Consider the following 24,975-nt stretch of genomic DNA (forward strand, 5'->3'; position numbering starts at 1 on the left):
GATTGAGCCCTCGATCGCAGAACTGTGAGGCGGATGCGCTAACCACTCTTTCACCGAGTTAAGAAGCCGAAATCTAAGGATTCACTGTCCTCTGTCCTACGATTTTCTTTAATTCATTCATTTTCTAAACTGCTTATCCCCACAAGGGTCGCAGGGGGTGCTGGAGCCCATCCCAGATTACTTGGACCTGCAGTAGAGGTTTTATAGCCATAAAATATTTTTTGAGGGTTGGATTGATTCGTTGAAGGCGCTACGAGAAAATGCACAGACCGCCACTGGATTCCATACATAAAATATATATCGCATACAATCAGCAAATATTATAAAAAGCGAAGTCGACTCTCGCTAAGATATAAATAGCCTTTAGTGTTATGGTCTTATCCGTCTCGTGATCACTTCGCTGGCCCCTTTTTTTTACCTTATTACATAACATCCCTACAGACCGCAAGTTATCGTGTGTACGAAACAGGCTCATCGGTTTTATCACACTTAAGAGAAAAACAGGTCAGGCAGCCGATCGGATTTTGCGAAAGGGCTTCGTAGCGGAAGGGAAATGGCTAAAACAAACACGCCGTGTGACATAACAAGGCCTCTGTTGCGTCCTTGGCGCTAATCCCTCTTGAAGGAAGGCTTTGTTTGCAATAGGTGCTCAAAAAAAGGCAAAGAGTGGCTGGAGTTGGGTCGCACGATATCCATAAACTTTGGATTAACGGCTCTGGAAACGCGTGTCAGTAAAGAATATCGACGAGTTGCGATGAAGCTCATTCGCCGGCTTATCCGCAAGCGTCACCCTGACATGGAGCATTAGCGCTATTGGCATCTCAAAGGCTAGCTGCCTGTCAGACACGCTTACTGACAGTTTACGTTGTTTTGTTTGTCTTTGTTGACTTTGGAGCGTTTGTCACAAGAGTTTCCCCGTCGAAAAATAGGATCCCTTTAAGCTTCTTACTGTCGGAGATGATAAGAGCTGTCATTTTGTTTTTGTTTTTAACTGGATAGCACAGGCCGCGCGAAGGAATTAAATTTCGATGTTTTTTTCCCGCTCGTTTTATGTTCGATGATGGAGAGAAAGAGAAAAAATTAATGAACGTGGGAGGATAAATGTGACTAACGCTGTTTATTACTGTATTTAGAAAAGCAACTTGGAATAGAAGGGAATTGTTTTAATTAAAATTGTGACCCTGCAAAATATTGGAATGGATATGGCATGAAAAGAGGGGTGAAAATCCCAAATATTTTTTGGGAAAGAATGTCTTTTATGTGTCGCCACTCGTCAAAACGAGGAATTTAAGGCAGGATTGCGTTCTTGGAATAACAAGTTTGATTTTCATAAATCCTACATGGCTGCCATTTTGTGTGATTTGATGGATTCCTGGAAAAACAATAAAATACGCATTTGTGACTATATTACAAAGTTTGCCAAAATTCCATCGGATTAAAAGGGCTTTAATACGATACTTTACAGACATTTAAGACAGCTAATTTAAAAAAAAAAACCAAAACATTGGATTTGTTTGACAGTACCCTCCCAAAACATGAGCATTGGATCGTTATCGGTAAAATATATCTTGCTAAAAATTGGATGTGAAGTGATAAAAATAAGCATCGGGACATCCTTAGTTAAAAGCAATTGCTGCTATATTACATATTTGATTTTTCATTGCTTTTGCTGGCACTTCATTTGATCATCCGATCACAAAAACTCAGTTAAAGCTCAGAGATGGAGATTAATGTTTGGTCTGATAAAACCCAACTGCATTCCTTTTCTCCATTTCGCAGTGACGAAGAAGTCTCATACTCGCAAATCCTTCCAGTCATCCTTCCTGATGCAAAGTCCATTAAAGAGACCCTGAACATAGAAAACCTCCCACGACATAAAACCTGGTAAGATACAATCAAGTCCAATGGGTCACAGATGTGTTGTGTCATTTCTAATTTCTTAGAGAATTATTTTGAATTGTATCAAGTAAAGATGATTGGGTGAAAATGATGCCGAATTTTTTATTGTTAAGTATTAGCTTATTGGCTAATATTGAAGCGTCAAATGAAGTCCCCCAGTTTGATTGGATTTGACGTCATTACCGTTATTGGCAGGGAAATGTGATCAATGCCAGATGAAATGGATTTGATTTCTATACCAGTCAATGGCAGTGAAAGAGTTAAAGCACATGTGTCAAAGTGGCGGCCGGGGGGGCCAAATCTGGCCCGCCGCATCATTTTGTGTGGCCCGGGAAAGTAAATCATGTGTCGACTTTCTGTTTTAGGATCAAATTAAAATGGAGTATCGATTTATATTAAATTTCCTGATTTTCCCTCTTTTAAATCAATAATTGTAATTTTTTAATCATTTTTTTCTGTTTTTAGTTCAAAAATCATTTTGTAAAATCTAAAAATATATTTTAAAAAAGCTAAAATAAACATTGTTTTAGATCTATAAAAAAAATAATGTTCAGGGCTTTCAATCCAGTTCTTTTAATCCATTTATTAAAAAAAATCTAAATATTATATCTAAAATGGTCCGGCCCACGTGAAATCAAGGTGACATTAAAGCGGCCCGCGAATCCGAGACTGACACCCTTGAGTTAAAGGCTATAAATGACAAAATATTCCCGCAACAAATATACAATATTAATACATTAGTCTTTTCATGGGCCTATAACTGTAATATTTGATAAATACACTTTTGAATTGTACTTGTATTTTTGTATAGGCGCGAAAACGTAGTATGGTATGTCGTAATAATGGGGCGATCCTAGCTCGCGTTTTTTCGATTATCTCGGACATGTCTGGTCTACATTATCAGCGATATTCGAGGGATTACTGTACTATACTATTGTGAAACTAACTTTGCAGAACATAGCATAAAAATTTGAAAATCACAATCAAGAGAGCTCAATTTATGACATTGGACTATTTTTTTTATAAAACATTTGAGCGTGATTTGTTTGCATTCTTATTTTGTGCTGCACAATTGATTTGCCATTAGCAAAAAAAAAAAGGTTTTTGCAAATTCCCTTCATATTTAGCTTTAATGTTGTATAGCTTTGTCCAAATTGTGGAAAAAATATGTTTTGTCCTAAATACATTCCTGAGGTTTTGGATCGGGCCAAAATCAGGTTTATATTTGGATTCATTGGCATGCAAAAATAACCATATTATCATTTATATTAAATATATATTAGGACTGTAGCAGAAGGAAAATATTAAAATACAACAGACACTACCTGTGATCTTAAAGGACAAGTGGAAAAATGTAGACAAATAAGTCCAATAGCTAAAAAGGGGGAGCACCCAGCGGGAGATTTAATTGTGGTGGCATGCACAAACATTTATCAAAAGCCTTCAAGGCGACATTTCCAAATCGGCAAATCAATCAAATCCACGGGGTAGAAATTCCGTTCCGCATCTTTTTTGCCCCTGAAGCTTTTTGTCCACACCAACTGGCAAACTATTGAGAGTTTGATGATTTCCTTCCCGGATGATCCTCACATACACCCACTCGATGCTTACAATATTCAAGTGGATTCTCTGGTCCTTCGCCCTGAATGAAATTACAGCTGGATTTCCATTTCGGTAGCGAACAAAACATCGGAAAGCAAGGCTCTTTTCGACTGTCCCCCATTTGCGGAAGGCCAGCGTGTGGACACGTGTCCTTATTCATCCAAAAGACCCTCAAAAGGAGCCATTAGGCAGACCTCTTTTCAATCTCTCTAATGGACGGTTGTCAAACTCATTTTGGATGGCGGGCCAACTACATAACGGACAACCTCGGCCAATTGCTCTTCTTATTAATGATTGCAATTCCCCTTATCAAGCGATAATAAAGCATACACATTAGGGGAAAATTTTGCGCCCTAAGTGGACGTAGCGCCCAATCAGTTGGTGCACCTTTTGTATGCACAAAATTCAAGATTCTGTAGCTATCGCTGTATGACGCTAAAAGCTTTACTGTCTGGCTACATTGCTTGCTGACGCGCAAGGCGAATGCACGTCTGCATATCATCAATATTAGCAGTCGACGATGACATTTTCGTCAGCTACCAGTAAAGGAGACACTGGATTAGAGCCGAAATGCGTAAAACGAGATCGGTTTTACAAAAAACGAATTAAAAAAAAATCCCGTACAAAAGTTGTTATACGGCGTACACAATTGGATTGGATTGTATAACTTTATTCATCCCGTATTCGGGAAATTTTGTTGTCACAGTAGCAAGAGGGTGATAATGCAGATATAGGAAAGGCCTTTTAGACATAAATTGATAGGTAATAAGTAAGTTAATAAATAAATACATGAATAAATATATATATATAAGCGTGTTGCTGAAATAAATATATATATATATAGCCATTTGTTTTGTTAAAGAGCCTGACAGCTGATGCGAGGAAGGATCTGCGGAAGCACTCCTTCGTGCAATGAGGGTGCAGCAGTCTATTGCTGAAAGAGCTCGATGATCAAAAAACGTATAAAATACGGGAAAAACGTACAAGTTGCCAGGTACGCAACTAGCGCTCACATGGGCCGGACCAGCTTATTTTTAGCCCCAAAAAACCCTAATTGCCAAAAGATGAGTATCTACATTCTCTTTAATTGAATTGGAAGTCTATTTTTGTAAACAGCAGGTAATAAGGTAATTTTGCATGACTTCTTTGTTTCCCTTTCATTTTAGGGTACTTACAGGTCACTTATGGTAAATTAAGGATAATTTCCTAATAATTTGAGGGACTTTTCAGGGTGTTTTTTCTCTTTCTGCTTTATTGGGGGGAATTTCCAGTTATTTCCTGTTAGTTTAGGGTATTTTAATGTTCCTTAAAACTCATTGGCTGCTATTGAAGGTGCCGTTTTGACAGCAGTGGGCGAAAGAACAAATGTGATTGCGGATAGAAAATGAAGCGAAGTGCACGCACGTAATCACACAACTCACGAACATCTGGTTTTGCGGCGACCTTGTCCAAAAAAATGAAAGGATTTAATTCTGCACGCGGGCCAAATGGGACCCCTTAGCGGGCCACTTCCGGCCCGTGAGCCACATTTTTAACACCAGCTCCATTCTTTTTCTCGTTTTTAATTCTGATTGGCTTCTCGGTTAACCATTCAAAAGCTAGACTATTTTTTGGGGTCATCTCGTCTCGTTAATTAAATTGCTGCAGCTGCTGCGTTATTCGGGTTGGAATCCTTTTATTGGCCTTGACATTTTCATGCTCTCTGCCTTGTGTTTTAACCTCTGAGAGCCTGTTAAATCTAAACGGCAGAGAAGAGGTTGATTTATTTATCGTTCTGGGGGATGGGGGCTCATATCTGCCACATTTTAATGCATCTCGTTATCATAGAAGGAGGGCAGAAATCCCCGCTCGGCTGTCATGTACAGATCTATAAATAATCCCAGACAATGCCGCTTTATTAAATTTACTCCCGAGAATTTCCGCTGGCTTGCTTGCACGCGTCTTAAAGGGCAGGGTTCAGTAGCAGGACATTTTCTTTGCGCAATTGATTAAGGGTAATTTCAGGTAAAAGATTCATTTTTTTCCTCAAGATAAAAGCGATATTTAAAAAAATATATATATGGGAATTAATTAAGTGTTTTTGTGATAAGGCTGTTTTTGCTTTTTTATCCTGAAAAAGTTCTGTAACTCCCATGAGATTTTACTGAAGGAAGGTGGATGTCTAAAACCTGTTGCATGAGGAGAATTGATCATGTGACATCGTAGGTTACGGCCGAATTGGATAAAGGTTTTAATTGCACTAATGATATGTATCAGCCTTATCATGAAAGTGCAGAAACTTTGACGATATGAGTGTTATTTTTCGGAAATCAGGCATTTAGTGCGATATTTTGGCTGGGAAATTAACTATTAAATTTAACAAAGGCATTGAGTTTGACTTTGATTTATTTAATAAGGGACAGCCGCATCATTTTGTGTGGCCCGGGAAAGTAAATGATGGGTGCCGACTTTCTGTTTTAGGATCAAATTAAAATGAAGAGTATAGATGTATATTACATTTCCTGATTTTCCCCCTTTTAAATCAATAATTGTAATTTTTTAATCCATTTTTTCTGTGTTTTTAGTTCAAAAATCATTTTGTAAAATCTAAAAATATATAAAAAGCTATAATAAACATTGTTTTAGATCTATAAAAAAAACTGAATATTCAGGGCTTTTAATCCTGTTCTTTTAAACAATTTATTTTTAAAAATCTAAATATTATACCTAAAATGGTCCGGCCCATGTGAAATCAAGTTGACGTTAAAGCGGCCCGCGAACCAACCCGAGTCTGACACCCTTGCTTTGGGCCATCTGGCAACGAGTAGTTCTCAGACAGTAGTACATACAATGTTTTCCCCCACTATTTGTTGAATTTTTACTGTACTCCCATGGGAGATTGACATCCTGGCACTTGAGTATTAATGCCGACTTTCAGTAAAATGGCATTCTATATCAAGCAGCAAATTTCTACTAGTCATTATTGTCCTTAAGATACTATATTTCACATCCTTGACATTTGACTTTTACAACTTGGGAACATACTTTCACCTTTGTTCCTCTAAGAAAACTGCGTAGTTACATGGGAGTATTTTAATAAGCCCTTTGGGACGGGTTGAAGTGTGTGTTACCTTTAGGGATAAGAACCTCTGACTTGCCAGTGAAAAAAACTCAACTCCGCAAAAGGGTTGCCAGACAAGCTGTCACCTTGCCGACTTAAGAATACGAAGGGTTATTTTAGCGTTACCAAGGGTGAGCTAAGACTAGGCAAAAGTCATTGGGGATGACATGCCAAGCCCCCCCAGAGACTTAATGTGGCAGTAATGAGCCCCAGCTGCAGGAAAGTGCCTGGGCCAAATCTGTCTTTTTGATCAGAAATTTAGCTTCAATGGCCAAATGTGTCAAAATAATTGAAGGATTGATGCAATTTAATTGGTCGATTTAAAATTTCATTCATTTATTTCATTCATAAATCAATCTACTTTCTGTTGGGTCCAATTTACAGCTAAACGTTGAGATGCCGTATTTTCCGGACTATAAATTGCGCTTTTTTGTCAGAATTTGACAGTACCTGAAATTTATATATACTCCGGTGTCACTATTTTTTTTCTGACCACTGACATCTTATGTTTTTGTTTTTTGGGCTATAGTTATAAAAAAAAAATCTGTGTTAAAAGATCCCTATTTAACATATGTTTGTTCTTGGTTCCTGATCAAATGAAAAATTTCCCCCCCCAAAAAATGCGACTTATAGTTAAAAAAATAAATGGCAAATTTCCGCCTAATGTTTCAACGCAATGTAGTTTAGCCTTGGATCAAATGTAAATAATCTGGAAATTCCTCATTAAAAAAATGACGATACCCAATATGTCACCTTCTAAGATTAATTGTGCACGTAAACGCCGCCATTCCGTCTCTTGGCGGTTTCTCTAGCATCATTTCCTCTGAAGCATATCGTTAGATTGGCGGATGAAGGCGGGAATATTTTGTCTTGACAGGAGCTGTCCTCTTTATTGCTAGTAAATATTCAAAATGTCCCCCGGAGCCAAAATTAAGCTATAAACAACCTCCCTCCCGCAAGCCTCGTTCCTTTGACTTTAGCGCTGATCGACATACACTTGATTAAAAACTAGAATCAGCAATTAAGAGGCCACACCTTTTTTTGACCCCACCTAGGCACACGTGAGCACCCGTGCAGATTTCTGCCATTTGTGTATTTCCCAGCCAATTATCTTAACTATTTGTTCAGTCTTTCATGCCACAGTCGTCGTCATAGATCAGAGCGCCATTTGTGAATATTTAATCGGGACATAGATCACGAAACGCACGCCCGGCGGCAAAAAAAACATTCTAATTATGCATGCTTAAGTGTCGTGCTTGGTTGGAAGTAGTCTACCACATCGATGGGATGGCACATTTAAAGAAAAGAGATTAGCGTCAACACGGACTAGTAGAACGTCTTATTCTGCTTCAGGATTAATTGTGAAAGCCTTTAAGGTTGTCTCAGAATGATATTTTTTATACTACATCTGCGTACCTCACAACTTCTATTTTTTCCATATTTTATACATTTTTTATCATTTCAAATTGTGTATGCCGTGTAACAACTTTTATACGGGATTTTTTTTGAACTACGTTTTTTGTAAAACTCGTTTTACCCATTTTGGCTCTAATCTGTCACTGGTTGCACACTGTAATGCAGTATGCCAGGATGCTCTCCACGGTGGCTCTATAGAAGGTTACCAGAAGCTTAGTGTCCAAGTTGTTCCTCCCGAGTACCCTCAAGCGACTCCATTTCCTGTGGGTACTCAGGAGGAACAACTTGGACACTAAGCTTCTGGTAACCTTCTATAGAGCCACCGTGGAGAGCATCCTGGCATACTGCCTTACAGTGTGGTACACTGGAAGCACGGCAGCAGACAGAAAGGCCATGCAGAGGGTGATCAACACTGCCCAGAAGATCATCGGCTGATCTCTGCCCTCACTGGATGACATTGCCAGCCCTCGCTACCTCAGCAGAGCCAGGAACATTGTCAGGGACCCATACCACCCTGGTCACAACCTGTTCCAGCTGCTGCCCTCTGGCAGATGCTACAGGTCTCACAAAGCACGGACAAATAGACTTAAGAACAGTTTTTTTCCCCACAGCCATCAGGACTCTGAACTGGAGTTAACACGACACACAATCCCTTCTGTGCAATAACTTCCGGGTGTGCAATAACAATGTGCAATATCTTTGAAATCTCTGCAATAACTTCCGGGTGTGCAATAACAATGTGCAATATCTTTGAAATCTCTGCAATAACTACCGGGTGTGCAATATTTTAGAATTCTGTGCAATGTTTTAGAATTCACCTAGCCGGGATGCAACTTTTTTTTATACTTTTATACTACTATTTATGTTTTTTTTTTACTGTGCTGTGGATGATGACAATAAAGGCTTTTGAATTGAATTCAATTTGAAAACATAATCATCGACCGCTAATATTGTCATACTTTAAGCATGATATGCGTATTCCCTTTTACATGTCCGCCTTTTTACTATATAGTGTGTCAGCAAGCAATGTACCCAGACAGTCAAGCTGTCAGCATCATATAGAGACATCTACAGAATCTCGAATTTAGTGCATATGTAAGGCGCACCCACTTATTGGGCACACCGTCCACTTGGGGGGGAACAATTTTCGTGACCGGACGATTCGCTGAAAGACATTTCGCCGACGGACGTTTGGCCGACGGACAGTTCGCCAAACGGACGTTTCGCCGAATCGGGATTTGCGTGCTCGCCCCGCCCCCGGATCGTGTGTGTACATGTTTTTCAACCTCGGCCCGCGGGCCATATACGGCCCGTTACAGATAACATTCATTTAGGAATAACAAGTGCATGTACTGCCCCCCGCTGGACATATTTCTAAATCCAAGTACGTACTACAATGTGCTGCCAATTTTTTATATTTTTTATTTTATCCTTGCGTTTAAAGTAGTAGCCATTTGGAGATCATGCAGAACAGTACGTGACAGAAGAAATAGAGAAAATAAAGTAGTAGTAACAGTAAGTACTACTGTAATGAAATTGTAAATCCAGAAATCCTACTCCAGAAAAATTACACCAGCATAGTAAACGTTGCGATTAATCTTTGAATTAAGGTTCTCAGCAAATCATTTTCAATATATTTCCTAAAATAATGGGAAATTATTTAAAATTAAACTAGAAGTGTATTCCATGGCACTTAGAATTTCACATAAGTCTTCTAGTGTTGTTTTTTCTCAGTGTCAGACATCAATCCCCAGCTTTGATAAATTACATTGCATGTCCAAATGGCTACTACTTTAAACGCAAGGATAAACGTCCGTTGGCGAAACGTCTTTCGGGGAATCGTCCGAGTACTGAAAATTCTGGACTTTTAAGTGTGCCCTATGTGAGTAAATATGTACCGCGTTGCATTTGTAATTTTTTTCTTAATCTCTTAATAAGGGGAATTGCAATCATTAAAGGGGAGCATTTGGTCAAGGTTGACAGGTATGCATGCATGCATCTGTTAGAATGGACAAAAAGGGTCTAAAGACCTCCCTCTTCGTCTTCATTCTCACTTGAGAGCAGCAATTTTGAAAAATACATTTTAAGTAGACTTCTGTGACAGATCCATGTTGTGTTAAAACCACTTTACTCCCAAGCGATTGCAGTTCACTACGGCTTTTCTGGCAGGAGAATAAAGACGGCGAGTGTTTCTCGTGATTGCCCACACTTACAAATGTCAGTTATCTTGCTATCAAACTGCGGGGCATCGCATCATTTCGTACCTGAGAAGGACTAACGAGAAATTTTTCCAGCAAATCAGTGGCGACGGCAGAGGCGACCTTTGGAAATCTCTCGGGTAGCGCGAAAGTGGCGCTCGTTTAAAATGACGACGCGGCAGTCGAGCGTGGAGCTCATCAAGCTGTCAAATGTCGTGATCGAGTGTTCGTCTGCGAACGGGTTGACAACAGAAAAGAAATTTCAATCAACGTGAAAATGGCGTTTGTTTTTCACGCCCCCAAAACATCTCGCAAGTCATGTTTTTACGACTTTTGTTTTTGTTGCTTACATTGGCAACAAATAACTTGCATGCCTTTTTGCACTTAGTTTTTTGGGGGTTAGCTTATATTTATTTCTTCCTTTAAAGCACATGTGTCAAAGTGGCAGACCGGGGGCCAAATCTGGCCCGCAGCATCATTTTGTGTGGCCCGGGAAAGTAAATCATGAGTGCCGACTTTCTGTTTTTGGATCAAATTAAAATGAATGAGTATAGATGTACATTACATTTCCTGATTTTCCCCCTTTTAAATCAATAATTGTAATTTTTTTTCTGTGTTTAGTTCAAAAATCATTTTGTAAAATCTAAAAATATATTAAAAAAACTAAAATAAACATTGTTTTAAATCTATAAAAAAACTGACTATTACCATTTTAGATATAATATTTAGATTTTTTTTATAAATGGATTAAAAGAACTGGATTAAAATCCCTGAATATTCAGCTTTTCATAGATCTAAAACAGGGGTCTCAAACTTGCGGCCCGCGGGCCAACTGCGGCCCGCGGGACGATAATTTGCGGCCCCCGTCTTAATATGAAATATAGATTTTTTTTTTTTTTTTTTTTTTTTTTTTTTTTTACCCCTTTCCCCATGATGGCGCCGTTTAAGTGGCAGCCAGTGGCAGTAGCTCTGTCCACTCATGTTTTTCTTGTTTTACATGAAAAATTAGAGGGAACATGGACATGCACCTGCTTGTGGCAGGTGTGATACTGGTGTGCCGATAGCGAGCAATGATGATGTCGTGACCGGATGATTCGCCTAAAGACGTTTCGCCGACGGACGTTTCACAGACGGACTCGTACTAGTATTTGTTAGTTTAATGATTAAATACAAATACTAGTATTTGTATTTAATCATTAAACGCTGTTTTCAGCTGGATTTGACCGAATTTGAGAGCATTTTGAGCCGTTTGGCGAATGGACGTCTATAGACGTTTTTTTGCCTCCATCGCGATATCATCCAGTATTTGTATTTAATCATTAAATGCTGTTTTAGGATGGATTTGACCCGATTGCTGTCATTTTACGGCTCGGTTCTGCTACATCTGCCTGCCCAAGAGTGCTTATTCCCGGACTGCCATTGATGGTAGACGAACATTGATTTTTACTATAATTTGGAAAACACCGGCGGCGGGCCGGATTAAAAATCCTAACGGGCCGTATATGGCCCGCGGGCCGAGGTTGAAAAACTTGTACACACACGATCCGGCGGGGCGAGCGTTCGAATCCCGTTTCGGCGAAACCTCCGTTCGGCCGAATGAACGTTCGGTGGAACGTCCATTCGGCGACCTGCCCGTCTGTCAAACGTCCGTCGGCGAAACGTCTTTAAGCGAATCATCCGAGTACCGATGATGTCGCTCACACTGGTACTCAGTGCGCTCAGGGAGGTTGTCTTTCTGCTCAGACCAACAAAAAATTAGAGGGAACTTTGGTTCGGAGCTGAATGAACCAATCACGGTGAGGTATACGGCTCTGGAGGGCGGGACATCGGCCGGGCTGTCCAGTGCCTCGCTCACTCACTCATTCATTCCTCCAATCAGCTGGGCGGAGGAGAAGCCGTGAGGCCGATCACTCCGCTCGGCGCGCACACTCCTCCACTGCTCTCAGCATAGAACTGAATGAGGCGCTATGATCCGTGATCCAGCCTGTGTCAGTGTCTGTAGCCATCTCCGCGATTGAAACGGAGAGCGAAAGTGCACATGCGCCACAAACCCGCGCGACTGAATGTGAAAGATCAACCCGAGACTCATTCCAAGTGGAAAAACATATTACAGAGCCCCAGAGATGTCTCTTTCAAAGCCTGCCGTGAAGAGAAAGGTCGGTGATGAGCACAGACAGTTTCAAGAAAAGTGGGGAGTGCAATATTTCTTTGTTGAACACAGGGGCACCCCGACGTGTCTCATTTACACTGAAAAAGTTGCGGTGCACAAGGAATACAATTTGAAACGTAATTGTACTATGAGACATGCTGAGGAGTACGAAAAATACCAGGGAGATGAGAGAGCCAACCAGGTTGCCAGTCTTAAAACACGTCTTCTGAGGCAACAGGATCTCTTCAAGAAGGCTACCAAAGACAGTAATGCAGCAGTCAAAGCTAGCTACGCCGTTTGTGAGTTGATTGATCCTGTGCTAAGTGATCCCAAATGGCTCATGGACTTGGCTTTTCTTGTTGATATCACACATGAGCTTAATGTACTGAACAAGAAGCTACAAGGCCAGGGGCAACTTGTCAGTGCTGCCTATGACAACGTGAGAGCATTCTGCACTAAACTTGTGTTATGGAAAGCCCAGCTCTCTCAGACAAACCTTTGCCATTTCCCAGCATGCAAGGCTCTCGTGGATGCAGGCACACCATTCAGTGGTGAGAAGTATGTTGAGGCCATTTCGAAGCTACAGGAGGAATTTGATCACAGATTTGCAGACTTCAAGACACACAAAGCGACATTTCAAATTTTTGCGGACCCCTTCTCCTTTGATGTGCAAGATGCCCCTCCTGAGCTTCAAATGGAGCTCATTGACCTGCAGTGCAACTCTGCACTCAAAGCCAAGTTCAGGGAGGTGAGTGGAGAAGCAGACAAGCTTGGGCAATTTTTGAGAGAGTTGACCCCCAGCTTCCCTGAACTTTCCCGAAGGTTCAAGCGGACCATGTGCCTTTTTGGGAGCACATACTTGTGTGAGAAGCTCTTCTCCACCTTGAACTTCAATAAGTCCAAGTACAGGTCCAGACTTACTGATGAGCATCTTCAAGCTCTACTGAGGGTCTCCACTGCTTCCTCCCTCAAGCCAAATGTGACTATGTGAGAAGAAGCGCTGCCAGGTCTCTAGCAGCAAGGAGTAGGCAAAAGAAGCCGTGTTCAGAATATTTCATGTTCAATGTTCCATTCAAGTTCAGAAAGTTAAAGGTTAAAGAGCTGTTAATACAGACATTTGAAATGGAATAAAAATAATTCATTTTCTCTACTTAGCCAGCCAGTGTATATCTACTGTATGCTCATTAGTATTATTTGGTTTTATATTACTGATTGATTTATTTTTTATTCATCTTTAAGTTAATTTATTTAATTCATTATTTTTTGTTAAAAAATAAAGATATTTGATAACGTTGGAAAGTTTTATCAGTGCTTTTCTTGTGGAAATCCTGATGCGGCCCAGTCTCACCCAGACTCGGCCTCTAGCGGCCCCCAGGTAAATTGAGTTCGAGACCCCTGATCTAAAACAATGTTTATTTTAGCTTTTTATATATATTTTTAGATTTTACAAAATGATTTTTGAACTAAAAACACAAAAAAAGATTAAAAAATTACAATTATTGATTTAAAAGAGTGAAAATCAGGAAATTTAATATACATCTATACTCTTCATTTTAATTTGATCCTAAAACAGAAAGTCGGCACTCATGATTTACTTTCCCGGGCCACACAAAATGATGTAGCGGGCCAGATTTGGCCCCCGGGCCACCACTTTGACACTGATTTCGAGTGTCCAATCAGCCTACCATGCATGTCTTTGGAATGTGGGAGGAAACCAGAGTACCCAGAGAAAATCCACATAGACCCGGGGAGAACATGCAAACTACAAACATTTTTTTCATATTTTTAACTACTAGTTTTTATAGAATAGCTTCTATTATATCACAAACATTAAGCTAGCAAGGCCTTTGAAAAAATAAATGTATTTTGATACGCATTCTGTACTTAAACTCATAACAAAACTTCTTGTTTATAATGGTTTAAATTTATATGTATATAAAAAAATGCAATTTAACCATTGTTGAAAATCTACCAAACTTGTGACTTTGCTCCTACAGATTTACATAAATGTGACATGGCGTATCACCGAGATTGAAACATTTATTTGATCAATCTTGATCTTAAAATTGGCCAGTCCAAGTCTGAAGGATTTGAAGCACTAAATTCCATTGAATATTACTGATCCGATTTTTAACGATCATTAATTTAATTTTTCTTGCCCGGCCAGGGAGATCCTGAGGGAAACCCGAGCGGCCGGAGAATGCTACCAACGGGAAAAGTGGACAATGTTTGGAAACGAGGCGGAGAAGGTGGAATTGTCAATGATCCGGAACCAACGTGTGCTTCGCACCCGGGTGGACAAAATGGCCCTTCGCAAAGTGGTAAAAATGCCGTTTCATAAATGACATACTTTTTCAGTCCAACAACTTTCACGTTCATACACACTTGATCATTTAATATAGCAGTTTTGTTCAGTCCTGTCCATATTTTATTAAATCATCTCACTCCCATATGCTAGACTTGAAAACCCCACTGTCTGTTAATTATGAATTTTTCTCAATTCATATTCTCCTCAGCCACGTTTAATTTTTTCATAATGCATACCTGTCAACTTAGATGTTTTTCCCGTATTTTATACGTTTTTTTGATCATTTCCAATTGTGTATGCCGTGTAACAACTTTTGTACGGGATATTTTTAAGTGTGTTTTTTTGTAAAGTTGTTCTCGTTTTACTCATTTGGCTCTAATCCGAATCATTTTGGTCACTGGTAGCAGACGAAAACGTCATCGCCGACTGCTAATATTGTCATGCTTTAAACATATGCGCATTCCCCTTTCACACATCTGCCTTTTCACTATAAATATAGCGAGTCAGCAAGCAATGTATACTTAGACAGTCAAGCTGTCAACGTCATATACCGATGTATACAGAATCTTGAATATAGTGCATACTAATTGGATGCCCCGTCCACTTGAGAAATTTTTAGACTTAAGTGCGCCCTATGTGAGTAAAATATGTGCCGCGTTGCGTTTGTCAATTATTATTATTTTTTTAATTGTTTAAGGCTTGGTTCGCGGGCCGAGTTAACATCAACTCGATTTCATGTGGGACGGACCATTTTAGATATAATATTTAGATTTTTTTTTATAAATGGATTAAAAGAACTGGATGAAAATCCCTGAATATTCAGTTTTTTATAGATCTAAAACAATGTTTATTGTAGCTTTTTTTATATATTTTTAGATTTTACAAAATGATTTTTGAACTAAAACAGAAAAAATGGATTTAAAAATTACAATTATTGATTTAAAAGGGGGAAAATCAGGAAATTTCATTTTGATCCTAAAATAGAAAGTCAGCACTCATGAATTACTTTCCCGGGCCACACAAAATGATGCGGCGGGCCAGATTTGGCCCCCGGGCCGCCACTTTAACACATGTGGTTTAAGGGGAATTGCAATCATTAATAAGGTGAGTAATTGGCCGAGGTTGACAGGTATGATAATGCCGCTCATAAAGAGCTAATTTTTAAATGGAGTGACATGATCTGACTTTAGAATTTTGAGATATTTTTGTTTCGGGCCGCTGCAGGCTCAAAAGAAGGCATCCGAGCACTTGGAGTACTTAGAACGTCTAAGTCGGAAGGTGCCAGACTTCAGCGTACCCCTGAGGGCTCACACTGTCTGGGAAGGCATGACGGTACAGCTAGCCTGCGTAGCCCAAGGCTACCCAACCCCGAAGGTCACGTGGTGAGATATTCCCTTCTTATTTTTTATTTTTTTAGTTGACCTACCAACGATTTAAGATCGTCTTCTTTGTATCAAAGTAACGTTGGATATGAGGTTGCCAGGTTAGAATTTCCGCAGTGGAGTTTACACATTCTCCCTATGTTTGCATGGTTTTTCCTCGGGGTACTTCTCACATCCTCTCGTTCAAAGTCAGCTAACCAACAAATCCAGTGAGGACGAGCGTTTTTAGAAGATGGATGATAGATGCTACATGTTTTGCAATATTCATTCGGCATTAACTATGGGGGACAGCAAAAAAATTCTCCGATGAAGACGCATAAGCCAAGAAATGAAAAGCCCTCAAGTCAAATTCCCACTGGAAAAGACAAGCCCACCAGTATATCAAAATATTCTCCCTTCAAAAGTTACACATTCATTGTCAAAAATTAATACAAAAATGATAGCGCATTGAAATGTGATGAGGCAAGACCAGTGCAACACTCTACATCTTAACAAAATATCATTTCAAATTATAACAAAAATATCATTTCATTAGTACCTAAAGGTGCCATACTAGCTGTTTTTTTGTGAGGTGAATTCATCTTTATATTATGCGGAGCCCTTTGTCCATTAAATATGTCTTGAAGGTACAAAGACGGCGAGCCGCTGACGAAGCCGAACATGCCGTGGAATTACGGCCTTCAGCAAGCGTTTGGTCTTAATTATCTTGAGATCAGACGGTAAGTTGACATTCTAGAAATATTCCATCTACCGCCACATGCCTGCCAACTGCCTTATGGGTACCATATATCTCATTAGATGCTCTCCCGACGACGCCGGTGTGTACAAAGTGATAGCCAAGAGTCCCCTGGGTGAAGCTATGACATTCGCTACACTTGTGGTTAACTGTAAGTAACCCCACTATACATTCATTGACAGATTGGCAGTTCAGTAAACATACATTATTATTAATTGAGGTGTCAAAAATGTTATCAACGGCATGAATATAACTTGAAATTAAAATGAAAGACACTGGCACGCTAGGTCAACTGTTGAAAATCAGCATTTTGGGATCTTAATATTGACGCATTTTGTGTACAAAATAACTAAAACTGCATGTATTCCCTCCCATTTGCTTATTCTTAGACAGTAACATTCATTTTTACGAGTGAGTCCTAAAACTATTTCCGAGCAGGTTTAAACGAATGCACAGGCAAAAATAAGTCTGCAATTCATCTACTTAATCAGTCATGAGACCAAAAATAAAAATAAAAGGTTGCTGTGCTGTATACATCCCTAAAATACACCCACTAAATTTATAATTATGAGCAATCCTTGATTAAACTAGCCATCACCAAGAAGAAGAACAATGCCATCTATATGTTTTTCCTACAATGCGTAACACATGTACTGTAATCCAATTTAATAAACACCAGGAATTATAGCATAATAATGGAGCCAAAATACATTAAGGCATAAAAAGTAGGCTATTAGCAACAGCAAAGACATGTTGAAATTATAACAATAAATACTTAAAATCGTAGTAATAAGCAAGAATCTATGAAGACCATTATTGGCGAAAAAAAAGAAGCTACAAATTAAGTGAAGTTCAATAATGAAGACAAATTTTACTCACCAATTGCAGTGTCGTCAATTTCCTGTCTCAAGAAAGCCTCAGGATTAAATTTGTATTTGGCGACAAACATTTTCCAATCGCTCCATTCCCATTCGTCATCCTGTAAAAGAACAGTTTTGAGTTTTAAACGTTGTCTACGTGTATATGCTTGCTATATTCATTGGCTTCTAACCGTGTTAAAGCAAGTATTGCTTGCTACATTTGTTAGCTTCTAACTGTGTAACAGTGCATATTTTCTGACTTGTTCTAATGGGCAAACTCAGTTTATTTGTGTTTTTAATTACGTGGACATTTGGTTTCAATAAAAGTGATTCATCAGCTATTCGCAGAGCTAGTTATGTGACGTTCAAACAAAAAGTAGGTCAAATTAGACTGCTAATTAATTCAATGGGGTTGAGTGGTATCATCTTGTGAGGTCATCACTTCTTAACCTGTCCTGCATCTCAGTGATGAGAACTTAATGCTCAACTCAAACAACTCTTTTAAGCATCTATACAAGCACTATATGAATCAAATTCATTATTAAATCAGCTGGTGCAACATGATCACTCAATGCCAGAATTTAGAATTGAAATAGATTTGATTTCTACAACTGTGAAAGAGTTAATCTTATTAGATTAAACCTCATATTTATTGACGACGAAGAAGAAAATGGTCTTTTCCTTAGACCAAAAAATGCTTTCTAACGTGAGAATGAGAACAATCAGACATTTTTCAGCAGAAAACTTACACCAATAAATTTACAAAATGAACGTACTATACAAACATGAATATATCAATGAACAAAGATTCATAATAATTGGCAAACATCATTTTGTGGATCAATGAAGTGAAATTAGCTCATCATCATCATCATCTTCATCTATCAAAGCAGATTAATGTGCCTGGTACAATAATTAGGAACCATTAGTTGAAGTCTAACCCCACCCCAAAATACTACTCCACACTTGTGTCTTCACATTATTCTTAATATCAGCCACGTCTTCAAAACAATACAAAAACAAAATCAAGAGTTTGGGTTTGAAATTTCAGGACAACAGTTTTCGATATATTCTGACACACGTCATACGCCATTTTCTCACTTTGAACAGTAGAGTCACGTTCTATATCTCCATTACATAACACAGAACTTGCAGTCCTCATGCATAATGGACTCAAAATGCGCAAATGACTTTAAACAGCTCTTGTAATGTCTCTAATGTTGACTTTTCATATCTCATATTGTTACAATGGTCTTTAACAACAAGGCTGCAACTGTTTAAAACATCTGTGGGGGTGATTGATGAAAAATGCCTTTCATTTCCATTTCATCTGCCCATGATCATTTAGTAGGTTTGATGTGAATGACATGTACCGAGCTTCATTATCAGCAATAATCCTTTCATCTTCTCAACATGAACCGCTTTGCTTCTTTATCTCCATTTTGGATCGACGCGGCCCTGCCTCGCCATTCGCCACGCAGCGTATAAAGGAGCCATGGCTGGTACAGACGATTTCCGTATTCTGGGTAAGCTCCCCCTAATGAGTGTCCACATTTATTTTACCTTATTATAATTTTCCACGAGCTTCTAGTTACTGGGATCTGTTTATTTTGTCCTTCAATTCAAAAGGTCTAATAGCTAAACCATTAGCTGTGTATACTTAATGCCAGTGTCATTAGAGGTGGTTTCAGATGGTATCGGACAGAAGACATTGGGAAACGAGGAATATGGAACATGGCAGGGCAATTTGACATGATTCAAACACAGCAGAAAATCCCACAAACACACAGCATTTAAATAGACAGACAAGGGTTGATTAGTAAATACCCTCACCTGATCACATGAGGGACACAATAGGTGAAAAGCATACAAACCAGCCAAAACCCCAACTACTAAGCCTAACAGTTAAAAAAAATAAATCATTTTTCATTTTAAACTCTCAAACACTGATTGCAAGATAAAACCATTTTCAGCCAAATCCCACGGTAGCCATAACCTGCCCAGTTCAGTGATTTGTCACATCCTTGCAGGCCTACGAACTGAAAGTACGTGCCAAAATTTTTAAATCAAAGGATTAATATTCAAACTGGAATAAGAATGACAGATAATAATCCCTAACAAAAACAGACTTACAGAACTGAAATCAAAGCACAAGCTCCACCTCACGTAAGTTTCAGCCAATGGTGAAGGTAAAACAGGAACTAAGAATATAAATGTTTGACAATGTCCTCTATCAGCTGCAAGATGATAGAATGCTCTACTTGATTTAGCTAGTTTCCCAGCATTAGCATGTTTTCGTCAGTGGCGGTCCGTGCATTTCCTAGTGATGCCTTCAGCAAAAACTATTTTATGGCTATAAAACCTCTACTGCAGCTACAGCTGCGACACAAAAAATAATCAATAATAATCTCAAACAATTGAAATTTTATTTAGGAATATAGCCATATTTTACTCACCAAAAATCATTTTAACTGTACACAATATCATCCTCCTTTCTTTCTTCCTTCTTTTCTATCGCCATCGAAGCTAATGCTGAAAGTCGAGCCTGTCCTGTCGTATTTCTGTTTTTATTCAATTTAGTGCTGAAAATGTTCGTTCCCAGTTGTGACAGGCTTGCTTGCTTTGGAGTTGTCCGACCTTTCTTAATGATGTCCAGCTTGTTTTTCTTGAAAAGTCTGTCTTGAAAATGGCTTTAAATCAACACAACAACATATTTGCTTGTGCAGCTCGCTCCAGATAATGTTTGGTAGCTCTGGCTAGTCCACTCTATCACTAGCCAATCATAGTTGGTGAAAGCGATGACGTATCCCTACGCCTGTGAGAAGGCAATGACGTATCCCCACCCACGCCTGCGAGAAGGCATTGTGGTGTTGCCAACTCAAAATCTGATTGGTTAAAGCAACAGTCTTATCGACGCTTGTTTAATGCAGCAGAGCCTGCAGAACTGATTGTGAAGGCCTTGGGGTGGATTTCTGACCATGGCAAAAAATAATGGCTGAAATGTGATTGGTTAAATGCTTCAATATGAAAACACACATCTGGAAGCAGTGCAACCAGGGGGGGAAGCAATGAAAGGAAGCTAACAGACAATTTGGAATTATTTAATAAGTATTCATGGACAAAATATAATTAACATCAGTCTGTGATTCAAATATTTCTTAGGCCAGCAGAGAAGGCCTTGAAGGCCCTGACGGCACACCACTGGTTTTCTTACCACACAATTGGTAGTACAATTTACACCAGAGATATCCAAACTATTCCTCCAAGGGCTGCAATCAGTTGGAATGAGTTCCAATTTGGACATTTTGTGATTTACCCGAACTGAAATTCCTGATTGAAAGACTAGAGTACAAATCCTTGACATGTCAAAACTATAAAAAAAAGACTTTTGAAGGCCCTCACAAAACAGAGCAAAGTACAGAGCAGTGCATACAGAAAGATTCATCTATATTTGCACTGCTTTATGCGTTTCTATCATATCTTCGTAACGTGTTTGCTTTGGTGGGCCAAAACCTGCCGAGGTATTCCCAAATCATCCACTTGACGTAAATGTTACTTCCCATACAGAATGTCAACATCACGCTGACATAAAACGGTCCGATAGGGAGCTTTGAATAGCGCTTTGTCAACGTGGCACATAATAGCGTCACATATACTTTAATATCTCATATGGAGACGATCCCAGCTCGCAAAGGCGAATCACTCAATCAACCCAAGCGCAACGGCGGCACATTTATCCTTGTGGGGAGGAAAGGTCGATCCTTTGAATGATGGCACGCACGGATCTGACTGTGGGGATTATTATTAAAACAGCGTGCGCACTTGTGATAGTGTGGCCCACCGATAAATTATGCCACATTTTCTCAGGTTCGCCCTTGCGAGGGATCTTTGACAAGACCTCACAGTACCCGTAGCTTCATTTTTTAGTGAGTCTGTATCGCCTCAGTGCTTTTGACAAGTTCTAGCTGAAGTAATAGCTTGTCAGGAATTGTTCACTATCCTTGAGCTGTCACATCTTTGATTTTGGCATGGTGCATTCCTTCAGGGAATGCCTCCTTCCTTCATTCTCGGTTTTTTGTCACTGTACAAGGAGGATTTCAGTTCATAGGCAGTGCGGCAGAAAAGTGGGAATTCCAGAATCCTTTTCTGTATAGAGTGGTACGTCTACTAACGGAATTAATTGGTTCCAAACTTGTTTTTTAAGTTGTATTTTTCCTAAATAGAGCAGTATTTTATATGTAAATTTGCTCATTTGTTTCACAGTCCTAAAAAAACTACCAAAGTAAACCCTTCAAAAATTATTAGTGTCCTAAATTTGTATGAACATGTGAAAAAATGATTTATTAATCTAAAAAAAATGATTCGCACTAGTAATTTTAAATAGAGAATAAAGTTACTCTAACCACACTTGAAAAAAAAAACATGGAGTTGTTGTTGAGAGCCAATGGGAAGCCAGCAGAGTATAGGGAGATTGTCAAGTACACAGGTGTCAAAGTGGCGGCCCGGGGGCCAAATCTGGCCCGCTGCATCTTGTTGTGTGGCCCGGGAAAGTAAATCATGAGTGCCGACTTTCTGTTTTTTGGATCAAATTAAAAAGAGTATAAATGTATATTAAATTTCCTGATTTTGCCCATTTTAAATCAAAAATTGTAATTTTAATCCATTTCTGTGTTTTTAGTTCAAAAATCATTTTGTAAAATCTAAAAATATATTTTAAAAAGCTAAAATAAACATTGTTTTAGATCTATAAAAAACTATAAAAATATTCAGGGCTTTTAATCCAGTTCTTTTAATCCATCTATTTAAAAAAATCTAAATATTATATCAAATCGAGTTGACGTTAACGCGGCCCGCGAACCAACCCGAGTCTGACACCCTTGGTCAAGTTGGACACAATGCAACTGCAACAATTTAAGTAACGCATACAGGACATTTCTAGACGAACAGAGGATTTCATATGTTGGAACAGTCATTTTCATACCAAAGGGTTTCATAACCTGAAAATTTAATATGTAGAGGTACCACTGTATGAAATTCCTATGCAAAAAAATAAAATAAAATGTATTTTATCCACTCATTTTTGATACCCATTTCCAGCTTCACAACAAGCCGGCTTTGCTACCACCTATCCACCCACGTGGGTAACAGAGGGCAACAGTTTGACCCTAAACTGTTCCTTCACCTCACCTCTGCTGCCCTTCCAGCAAGATGTCACCTGGTTCAGAAATGGTAGAGTCCTGGACTGAGCCTTTCCCGCTTGATGGCGACCATTGCGTCAGTTGTGTTTGTCGTTTCAGGGATGCAACTACTCCAATCTTGCGACGTGGACATGAACACGACGGATAGCACGGCGTCCATTACACTGAGTGCTGTCTACAAGGAGCATGAAGGTCTTTACACTGTCCGCTTGAAGACCTGGGATGGATTTTTGGAATCTAGCGCCTATGTCTATGTCAAAGGTAAGGAACTCTTCAGATGCTATTGATGGTGCTAGACGTTATCTGTCACTTTAAAATGTTTTGATTATCTTTGCATCATTAGATAATCTTGATACTCGGGCCAAGTCCAGAATAAAAAGCCTAACAACTTGGCACTTTGCAAAGGTCATCATTTGATAATGATCCAGCCATGACAACTAAAATCACTGGCAGTTTTTTTTCCACCCCGAAACGTGTACACGAATGACCATTTTAAAGGTGGAAGCTGACACATTGTGTGAACTCCAGTGCTGTCTCCAGCGAGGCCAAATAGCTGTCAGATCGTATTAGCTCAGTCTCAAAACACACTACCTACCGCTATGTATTCTGCAATATGCTTTTGCATGCAAAATATCACAGCACGGCATTGCTTCTCTCTCGCAAATTGTGTTTCCTGCTCCCAAATAGTTTGTTTTTCTAGCAGATTTAGGTTTTGCGCTGGTTTCCTCCTGCCACGTTCATTCAAAGAGTGGAATTGAAGAATCAAAACTCTTTTCAGACAAGGGAACATCTCGTACCTTTGACATGATTACCCTGAAGAGCGAAGTGACTGGTGACTAAAGGACAAAGAACAGCTTCCAAATGAGGCCTTAAATGTTAAAAATGTGTCTGAGTGCCAGTCTTTTGTTACCAAATGTGGGTTTTTTTTTTGCAGTGAGAGCTGGAAGTACTAATTAGTCAATCAGAACCAAGTGTCTCCATTCAGCAGCCACACTTGCATTACAAATAGAAGGTTCGTGGGAACAAAAACAAACACGGAGCCTGAGAAAAATAAACTGAAAGATGCGTTGGGTGATTAGTATTTTTTTTAAACCACCCAAGCCTCACAACGATTTTGGTTTGTGGGAATAGAATCCAAAACTGATCTAAATTTTTCCCCATTGTGGAACTGTAGTGGCCCGTTTTCTGGAGATGAACAAATATATATATACATAAATATAAATATGGGGAAAAAAACTTCACTTATGCCTGGTTTCATTTAAAAAAATTGACAAACTGAAATAACAGGCATGATTGGGATGTTCAACACTATTTTAAGTTCAGTAAGTAAGCTGTGGAGAAAAAAAGGGAAAAAATAGAATCAGATTGAGACTGTGTACCTAAAAATGTGTCAAAAACTCCATTCATTCATGTTCTGAACCACTTATCGTCACCAAGGTCATCGGGGTGCTGGAGCCTATCCCAGCTAACTACAGGCACCAAGCAGGGCACGCCCTGAGTTGGTGGCTAGCCAATCGCAGGGGGCAGGAGACGAAGGACAACCATTTGGGCACGCCCTGAGTTGGTGGCTAGCCAATCGTAGGGGGCGGGGAGACAAAGGACAACCATTTACTCAGTCAGGCCCAAAAAAACTAGATGTCGCTCAGTTATCCTATCGTGTTTGTTTACCACAACCCAGATGCGCCACCCACAGAAGTCGGATTCCCTGCGTCGCCCCTATTGGTCCAAGTATCCGATGTCAACAAGGACTACGTCTTCTTGACCTGGCAACCGCCCAGTGCCGATGGATCATCACCAGTAGAGGGCTATTACATCGAGAGGTAAAAAGATTGAACATCGAAAACTGACCTGGGTAGTGTACAGCACTGTGGTGGCGGGGGGCGCTGGAGCCTATTCCAGCCAACAATGGGTGACACCCGGAATCGGTTTGCCAGCCCGTCTCAGGGCACAAGAAGACTAAAAACCATGCATGCATACATAGGGACAATTTGGCATGATCAATCAACCAACATGGGTGTTTTTGGGATGTTGAGGAATCTGTAGTACCCAAGGAAAACCCACAGAGAATGGGAAGAACCTGCAAAAAAGCTAGAAATCACATGGGACTGAACCCTCGATCTAAGAATT

At 39.5% G+C, this 24,975-nt stretch overlaps 1 protein-coding gene and 1 long non-coding RNA gene across 3 annotated transcripts in view; one reads left to right on the top strand and one right to left on the bottom strand.

Moving 5' to 3' along the window:
- The window catches only part of LOC144073461 (uncharacterized), a 98,626-nt gene that overhangs the window by 63,250 nt on the left and 10,401 nt on the right, over positions 1-24,975 (bottom strand). For both annotated transcript variants that reach the window (XR_013300085.1, XR_013300084.1), the window contains exon 2: positions 17,670-17,769. This is a non-coding gene — a long non-coding RNA (uncharacterized LOC144073461). The remainder of the gene's footprint in view (positions 1-17,669; positions 17,770-24,975) is intronic.
- Positions 1-24,975, top strand: part of myom3 (myomesin 3) — a 65,318-nt gene that overhangs the window by 7,551 nt on the left and 32,792 nt on the right. The window contains exons 3-11 of the mRNA XM_077599297.1: positions 1,780-1,884; positions 14,532-14,685; positions 15,897-16,054; positions 16,681-16,773; positions 16,853-16,941; positions 19,132-19,176; positions 22,748-22,879; positions 22,948-23,109; positions 24,527-24,668. Coding sequence (XP_077455423.1) covers positions 1,780-1,884; positions 14,532-14,685; positions 15,897-16,054; positions 16,681-16,773; positions 16,853-16,941; positions 19,132-19,176; positions 22,748-22,879; positions 22,948-23,109; positions 24,527-24,668 — 1,080 coding nt within the window. The remainder of the gene's footprint in view (positions 1-1,779; positions 1,885-14,531; positions 14,686-15,896; positions 16,055-16,680; positions 16,774-16,852; positions 16,942-19,131; positions 19,177-22,747; positions 22,880-22,947; positions 23,110-24,526; positions 24,669-24,975) is intronic.

This window comes from Stigmatopora argus, chromosome 4 (assembly GCF_051989625.1).
Source record: "Stigmatopora argus isolate UIUO_Sarg chromosome 4, RoL_Sarg_1.0, whole genome shotgun sequence".
NCBI lineage: Eukaryota > Metazoa > Chordata > Actinopteri > Syngnathiformes > Syngnathidae > Stigmatopora > Stigmatopora argus.